Source organism: Synchiropus splendidus, chromosome 16 (assembly GCF_027744825.2).
Source record: "Synchiropus splendidus isolate RoL2022-P1 chromosome 16, RoL_Sspl_1.0, whole genome shotgun sequence".
Taxonomy (NCBI): Eukaryota; Metazoa; Chordata; class Actinopteri; order Syngnathiformes; family Callionymidae; genus Synchiropus; species Synchiropus splendidus.
The window spans coordinates 17,513,228-17,521,562 of NC_071349.1; the positions used below are offsets into that span (position 1 = coordinate 17,513,228).

General features: G+C 45.9%; 2 protein-coding genes across 2 annotated transcripts; both read right to left on the reverse strand.

Annotated features, from left to right (window-relative positions):
* Window positions 1–469: 469 nt before the first annotated feature.
* On the reverse strand, window positions 470–2,998 carry LOC128747296 (cytochrome P450 1B1-like). The gene has a single exon (XM_053845103.1). The coding sequence runs from the start codon at window positions 2,961–2,963 to the stop codon at window positions 1,428–1,430; it is 1,536 nt and encodes a 511-aa protein (XP_053701078.1). The 5' UTR covers window positions 2,964–2,998; the 3' UTR covers window positions 470–1,427.
* Window positions 2,999–4,103: 1,105 nt separating this feature from the next.
* Window positions 4,104–6,741, reverse strand: LOC128747307 (cytochrome P450 1B1-like). The gene has a single exon (XM_053845114.1). It carries the CDS (start codon window positions 6,625–6,627, stop codon window positions 5,047–5,049), a length of 1,581 nt encoding a protein of 526 aa, XP_053701089.1. The 5' UTR covers window positions 6,628–6,741; the 3' UTR covers window positions 4,104–5,046.
* Window positions 6,742–8,335: the final 1,594 nt, after the last annotated feature.

The window sequence follows — 8,335 nt, forward strand, 5'->3', positions numbered from 1 at the left end:
GTCCACAGCGGTGGACTCGGTCTGTCGACAGGGCCTGGGCAGCTCCGAAACCCACACTGAAGCTAATATTTACTCAGTGTACTGTAAACATGGAGAGCTTTTAGTTTGCTCTCCTAGAATTAGGCAAAGCGTCGGAGACGCTGTTAGCACCTCTGCTTTTACTGGAAGTGAGACGTGTCATCAAGAAACACGACCTTCAGTTGAAAACTGTAGATATATTGAACTCCTGAGAAGTGTGGACTTTGTTGTTGACTTCCTAACTTCTCCCAGGGTTTCGAACTGAAGGATTCATCCTTTGTATACGTCTGCTAGCTAATCTGATGAGTCAAAGTCAACCAGGTGCAGGGTCGGAACAGAGCGAAGAGTCACAGTGCCCGAATATCAGAAACTATTGTGACATCCGACACTTTTTCTCACAAAACACAGACGCTGTGATTCTTGAATTTGATTTATTAGAAGTCAAACTGCAGCATGTCACTCTTCATATTGAGCGTTTCACTGAGGACACACAGCAAAAGCACCCTTGAAAAAAAAAAGGCCCCGAGCTTATTCCTCTAGTGATGTTTATTTGGTTTAAATGCTCTATATTCTTGCTTTAAAGTCTGTGATAAGCTTCCAACCCATTTCTTGACACTAACATTTGATGATCAATTTTGAATTTTGTCTTGAGAATTTCTTGAGTTTGGTGGCAAATAAAAAAGTTTCACTTGAACAAGAACAATGAAAAGCACCTGAGAATCATCAGAATTATTGTTTTTTGTCCTCAAATATCAACAGCAAAGTCACTTTTTTAAGACTTCTCCCAATATTTAGTCATAAAGAGAAGGTGAGTGTCCATGTCAGCAGAAAGTAACTGTATAAGCGGCGTGCTACCGATGCTAAGCTATGAGCAACATAGCTTAGCATCGGTGTTGTTTGTTGCATAACTACAGTTGAAGCATCTTGTGGTCATAATTGTGACGATATGTGTGCAGTCTGCTACTTTATACAACAGTCTGTAGATCATCCAGATTTACTTCTGTCAATTTCAACTCAGTTTTACCAGCTACACAAAGAGTTTGTTGAAATATCATGCAGATTTTATTGGTAACATTATGAATGACATCAACGTTACATAACAACAAGAAGCATTTTATGAGGATTGAGAGTGAATTCAGGCCGTTTTGGGATTTATTTTCTTTAATATTCTTCCTTAAAAAGGTCAGAATATTTAGGTGGTGTGCCATCAGTTGAACTTAAACTTCAGTTATTAGACATTTTTTTGAATGTTTTTCAATTGAGCTTGAATATAGAAAAGCAGTTTTATTGAATATATTTCCTCTTATTAGCTTCAAACTGGTGTCTTCTGACTCATCACCGAGGCGTTGGTGACGATATGAAATATTTACCAGGCATTTCATCACGTGACAAACATGCCTGTACGTTCCTCAGCGTCTGTATTTGGCGATGATCTTGTAGTCTAAGGGCTTCAGGCCCAAACCGTATGTGTAGTTCAGCGACAGATTTTCGTCGGGGCTTTTCTCAAAGCTGCACTGGTGAAGCAGAATGGCCAAGAACAGGAAGAGCTCCACCTTGGCGACCAGTTCTCCGATGCATCTCCGCTTCCCCGCTGAGAAGAGCATAACGTTGTTGGTCGCATCCTTGTCCAGGGAGCCGTTTTTGTCAAGGAAGCGTGACGGGTCAAAGACCTGCGGGTCCTTCCAGCTCAGGGGGTCGTGATTGATGGACCACTGGTTGATGAAGACCACCGTGTCTTTTGGAATGTGGAACCCCTCGATGGTGACGTCGGAGGTGGTGGCGTGGGGGATGGTGACGGGGATGAAGCAGATGAAGCGCATGGTTTCGTAGATGAAGGCGTCCAGGTAGGGCAGCTGAGCCCTGTCCTCCACACAGGGCAGCCGGTCCCGCCCCACCACTTGGTCGATCACGCGCTGCAGTTGGCTTTGAATGTCGCGGTGCTTCGCCAGAAGAAGGACGCTCCAGTGGAGGCCTGTGGAGACCGTGTCCAAACCGGCTCCGATCAGATCCGCCACAGTCGCCTCTGTGAAGCTCTTTGCTAGTACCATATCGCTGTCCATGTCAATCACCCCGATGACGGCGTCACTCATGCCTCTGGTCACTTGAGGGTCGAACGTTTCTCTGTGCTCATCCACCTTGCTGCGGATGAACTGGAAGTAGTCTGTGTTCAGCTCCTTAAAGTTGTTATAGACGGTGTGCACCGGGTTGGGGAAGGACTGGAGCCACGGCATCACGTCCACCAAACTTCCCGCGCAGACGGCCTCTCCAAACTTATCCATCCTCTGCAGCAGAGTGCGGAACTCAACGTCGTCGTGCCCGTAACGTTTTCCAAAGCACAGGGCGCAGATGATGTTGGCGGCAGCGACGGTCAGCGGGTGGACGGGGTGGAAGTATCCTTTTTGGGTGCTGAGATTGACGATGACCTTCACTAGGTCTTTGGCTTCCGCCACAATGTGTTGCTCAAAGGCTTCCTTGGTTTCAGAGTTGGCGCTGGAGAAAGCCCTGAGGGTTGACTGAGCGATCTTCCGGTGCACCTTCCACTCTTTGCTGTAGTTGGTGAAGGTCAGGCTCTTGCCCCCTGAGACCCACTGGAAGGACTCGAAGTTGGGTCTCCCCGCGAACTCGGAGCTGTGCTCCACCAGAGCCTCGCGAATCGCCTTGTTTCCGTTCAGCACCACGACATCGCTGTTGCCCAGTCGTATCTGGTAGACGTTGCCGTACTTCTTGGCCAACTTGGTGAAGGCTATGTGCGGCATGCGGCCCAGCTGCATGGCGTTGCCCACCACGGGCCAAGGGATCGGTCCAGGCAGTCTCCTCTTCCGCGCCACATTTCTGACCCAAAGACAGGCTTCCAGAAAAATCAGGCAAATAACAAACGCAACCAGCGCCGGCTGGATCTGTCCACTCCATCCCCTCGCTCCAAACTCAGACTCCAGTTGCGCCATCAACACCCCGCGCCTCAGCCGGACCAGCTGCTGCTCTGATGACCACTTAAAAAGAATGCACTGTCAAGCTTTAACACTTACTTATATGTATCTCCGTGGTGGGAGGGAACTTTTCATCCCTCCCCTCACATTTTGACCAGGACACCATCATCTTTTTCAGACCTCCGTCCTTGTCAGATAAGGGCTGCCGAGCGCCGTCGGAGCCAAAACTCGCTCATTTGGGAGGAGAGTACATTTCTCCTGTTGAGGCAGGATCGTAAATATTCCCTAATAGTTTATGAATTTACAGCTGTTTCATGAAACAGCCTCTCAAAACAGGCATTGGATTTTCCTATCTTTTCTTATCAATAGAAGGATGTTTAACTGTGTGCAACTATATATAGATTTGCATTTAAACTGAACTCTTATTGACTTATATGCATGAGTTCAAAATTTTTTACTTAATTTAGATTTTTTTTCATTATTTTTTGAATGTAAATAACCTATTTTATATGGCTAATAATAATTTTCTCAATTTTTAAAGTCATATTTAACATTTTTTAATGAACTTAAAGTATTTATATTTCTTTATGCATTGTTTGACATTTAAAAAAACATAATCCATTATTGCTCTGGCTTTACCAGATTTTATATATATAAAATCACATAACAATTTTAATATAATGCATGAAAATGTGAAAATTCAACATTATAGCATTTTATTTTATTACACAACAACATCAACTACTTTATTTATTTACTCCTTCAATTTCCTATTAATGATGTTTTATTTATTTTCGTGTTCTCTATGTTCTTGCCATTCATTATTTTTATTACTCGTTCTTTTCTTTCACTTTTAATATTTATACTCTCTTATTTTAAGTCAGGATCAAAAACCTTTTGTCACAAACCAGATTAATCATTAAACAACTGTAGAATCAGAGATGAAAAGTTCGACTTTGATTCAAGGGAAACAAATAAAAACATTTGCGGTGAAAGGGTAAAAAAACAACAGGGATTTTACTCCAAATATTTTAATTCAATCTAACTCTGACCTCGATGTTGTCGACCACATCTGCAACACAGACACAGCAGACGGAATGAAACGACACACTTTGACACCGACACTTCATCTTTATTCATTTCATATCTATATCTATATCTATATATATTTATAGCTTATTTTCCCGTCACAGAGAGCCAACACACCGTGTCTTGACAGCGAAAGAATGCCCAAACATTCATTCAAGAGCGAGTAGTTTCTTGGCACAGTGAGACAAACATGAGCGGAGAGAGCGCAGTGGCATCTGTGTAGCTTTGAAGATGCTACTTGTAAACAAATATGCTTCTAATAATGCCTCGTGAGCAACTGCACATCTGCACTGTGTGTATTGTTGAGGCTTGTGTTTGCCACGGGGGGACACGGGGGGCGGGGGGTGCAGTGCTCGAACAGTAAAAGGGACCACTTGTGTAAAGTCCATCCACATGGATAATGAAACAGTTCCTCTTCTCAGCGTTGTTATTCATATGCTTTGGATACAGTAGATAGTAGAAGATTCATTATGTTTATACCTGAAATATAGCTTTTTATTACCATACAAAAGTGACAGATTAAATATTACGGACGTCACAAACAGTCCGTGTTAGCGGATGAACACACAAACACACAATAGTGGACACGATCGGATCAAGTATTTTATGAATTGTTTAGCAATTTTGCACTCATCCCAACAGTCCCCAGGCTCTTGTGCAGCTCAGACCACCCAAGCCCTCAGTGTTAGGGTCACACAAGTCAAGCTAGCGGCCGCACAATTGCTGGCACTCGTTTTGAGTCTTAATACACAGAAGGTTAGGAGTTAAAATGCTGATTCATAAGGGCCCGGATCTCAAGCTTACGTTACGGTTCTGCCTCCAGCTTCTGTTGACCCAGGAGAGCTGGGACTAAGTGAATTTAAACTCCACTGCTGCAACCATTGGGAAGTAATTCATCAGGATTTGGACCCGCACTCGAGCTTAAGTGGGAACAGTCCGACAACAAGAAGAGCCTTTGCAGTACTCACTGGTCATTTTTTTGAAGTGTTTTCTGGCCTTGAGTCAAAGCAGTTCAGGATTTTCCTGTTGGGGAATCTAGTAGTTTCCCTCTGAGCTTGGCGCTGACGCCGAACCTGAGGGGTTTGAGCGTGAGGCCGTAGGAGCAGTCGAGACTCAGGGGCTCCGAGGGGTCGCTGTGGAAGCTGCACTGGTGCAGCAGCGTCGCCGTGAATAGAAACACTTCCACTTTGGCGATCTGGTTGCCGATGCAGCGGCGTTTCCCGGTGGAGAAGATCATGACGTTGTTGGTGACGTCTTTGTCCAGAGCGCCATTTTCGTCCAGGAAGCGCGTGGGGTCGAAGACATGCGGGTCCTTCCATTTCAAAGGGTCGTGGTTGACCGACCACTGGTTGATGAAGACCACGGTGTCCTTGGGGATGTGGAGACCCTCGATGGTGACGTCCGAGGTGGTGGAGTGAGGGATGGTGACGGGGACGAAGCTGGTGAAGCGCATGGTCTCGTAGATGAAGGCGTCCAGGTACGCCAGGTTGGCTCGGTCCTTGACCGACGGCAGACGCTCCCGACCCACCACCTCGTCGATCAGGAGGTGGAGTTTCACCTGCATGTCTGGGTGTTTGACCAGCAGCAGGAAGATCCACTGCATGATGGTGGAAATGGTGTCCTGACCTGCTCCGATTAAATCGGTGACCGTGGCCTCCACAAACTCCTTGGAGAGTTCGCTGTCCTTCCGGTGCTCAATCTCGGTGATGATGGCGTCGCTCATGTCCCGGGTCACGTCGGGGTCAAAGGACTCGCGGTGCTGCGTCACCTTGTGCCGCACAAAAGCGAAGAACTCCTCGTTGAGGTTTTTGAAATTCTCATAGACGCTTCGCACGGGGTTGGGGAAGTTCTGCAGCCAGGGCATGACGTCCACCAAGCTGCCGGCCCCGACCGTCTCGCCGAAGCGCTCCACTCGCTTCAGCAGAGTTCGGAACTCCAGATCCTCGTGGCCGTATCGTGTCCCGAAGCAGAGGGCGCACATCACGTTGGCGGCGGCCACTGTAAATTCATGGGAGGGGTCAAAGTAGCGTCCGTCCGCGCTGTTGCGGAGAAAAACCTGCGCCAGCTCGGCGGCCTCGGCCAGGACGTGCTGCTCAAAGACTTGTTTAGTCAGACTGTCGGCGGAGGAGAAGGCTCGGAGCGTGGACTGGGCCAGCTTCCTGTGAGCTTTCCATTGTTTGCTGTAACTCGCAAATGTCAAGCTTCTGCCTCCAGAAATCATCTGGAAGGAGACAAAGTTGGGTCTGCCTGCAAACTCTCTGCTGTGCTGCACCAGAGCCTGACGGATGGCCCGGTCTCCGTTCAGCACCACGATGTCGCTGCAGCCCAGGCGGATCTGGTAGACATTACCGTACTTTTTGGCTAATTTGGCGAAGGTGATGTGAGGCATCTGGCCCAGCTGCATGGCGTTGCCCACCAGGGGCCAGGCGAAGGGTCCCGGCAGCCGTCTCTTCTGCCTCAGGTTTCGGACCCACAGACAGGCTTCCAGGCAGAAGAGGAAAACAAAAGAGGCCACCAGAGCCGGCTGGACCTGACCGCTCCACTCTCTGATGATGCTGCTGCCCTTCACCCCGAACTCAGAGTCCAGTGCCATCCTGACCACTTCTGTCTTTAAAAAAAACAACAAAAGAATCCTCTTCCAGTCAGCAAAGTAGCTCCATCAGTCAAGTCCCCGTCACATCACTGTCAGTCTGTCAGATGATCTCATGAAGATCTGGGGGTTTAAGTGGCTGAATCCTGCGTCTCTCCCTCCTCTTATATGTTTCCAGGAGGTGGGCAGGGCTGAGGATAACTTTCATACTCCTCCCATTGTAGGAGCCCCACAGACCCCTCCATATCATCTCAGCGCTGCAGCCGGAGCCCGTGTCGGAGGAGCAACTGGCGACTGAGGAGGAAACGTGTGGAGCCAATTTGTCCGCTAATTGGAGGAGCAGCAGCGTTCGCACGTTGCTGAGTGTCTCATTCATGATTTCTGGCTCCGGAGGAGGCAGCAGCCGCGGCAACACTGTTTACATAAGGGCTGTTCCTCTCAGCAGTCGTGTAAAAAACCTCCGAGGAAGGATTCCAAACCTCTATCTGCCAGTGAAATTGTGTTTTTCATGTATCTTAAGGTGTCACTCGACTGACAATATATTCAATTTTAATGCATATATAAAGTTTCTAACACATGACTATAGTACCTGACAGTTAGTTTAGTAAAATATACCTGCTCAATGATATAAGTTTAACAAGTGAAGGAAAGTTTGTACAAGTATATTTGAGTATCATTGGGTCGAGGAGCCCACAAGTTGGAATGGCACACGCATTACTCACCAATGTGTTGCATAAATGGACACACACCAATGTCTACACACTCGCAGCGTGTCACGCTTCATTACTACCGTCATTTTGTACCTAGCATGAACAGACTTAGCTTATATGGTAACTGAACCCAGTGGTGCTGAAACTCATTTTGGTGACTGGATAACGTTCTATACAAGATACATTTAATAATGCATCTTTCTGAACTGGTAACTTGGTTTCTTGATGCTAACTCACCTGGACTTCAACCTTTAAACTACGGTGGCTGAGAAGGAGCAAAACACATTGAAAAACTTTTGAAGCAAGTTGCCGATGCACATTTGTAAATCTATTTCCAGAGATTGTAAATGTGTTTGAAGTGGATGCAAATTTTCCGAAGAATCATACGGAAGTGATCCGGAAATGGTTGCTGGAATGTTCCACTTTACGGACTGTAAAAACACATTTACAAACTGTTGGAACAAATTTAGAAATTGTGAAAACGCGTTTACAAACGGGAAAGAATTAGTTTTGCTAAAGAAATAAATGTGTTTTGCCACTGTATTCAATGGACAAATATATGAAATACATTTTAGAAAGTTTGTGCTTTCATATATTTCCTGAGCTGTAGATCGACTCAGCTGAACTTCACAATAAAAGCTGGGCAGAGTGAATACAACAATACAACAATAATGGCTTCTTAAGTTCAATTTATTAACATCATAGGACTGTTATTATAAGGCATAGTTGTTTTTTTAAGAGTTTTCTGTATCAATATGTTTTATAGTACAGACTGGATACTGTAGAAAAGTACATGGTACTACACTGTTTTGGAGCAAAAAGTATAAAATAGACTGTTGTGATTCATTGTATTCTTCTGAATGCACCATGTCAGTCATCTTGACCGCATCATTGAAGAGTATTTGGACTTGAGAATGTCTCCAGGTGTAGCGGTAAATGTGGTGCTGATTTAATAGATCTCAATTTTTTGGAAACGATTCCCCCCAGATTTGCATTTGGAA

Coding starts and splice junctions, on each gene's coding strand:
- LOC128747296 (XM_053845103.1), bottom strand. CDS start 2,963: ATGGCGCAACTGGAGTCTGAGTTTGGAGCGAGGGGATGGAGTGGACAG.
- LOC128747307 (XM_053845114.1), bottom strand. CDS start 6,627: ATGGCACTGGACTCTGAGTTCGGGGTGAAGGGCAGCAGCATCATCAGA.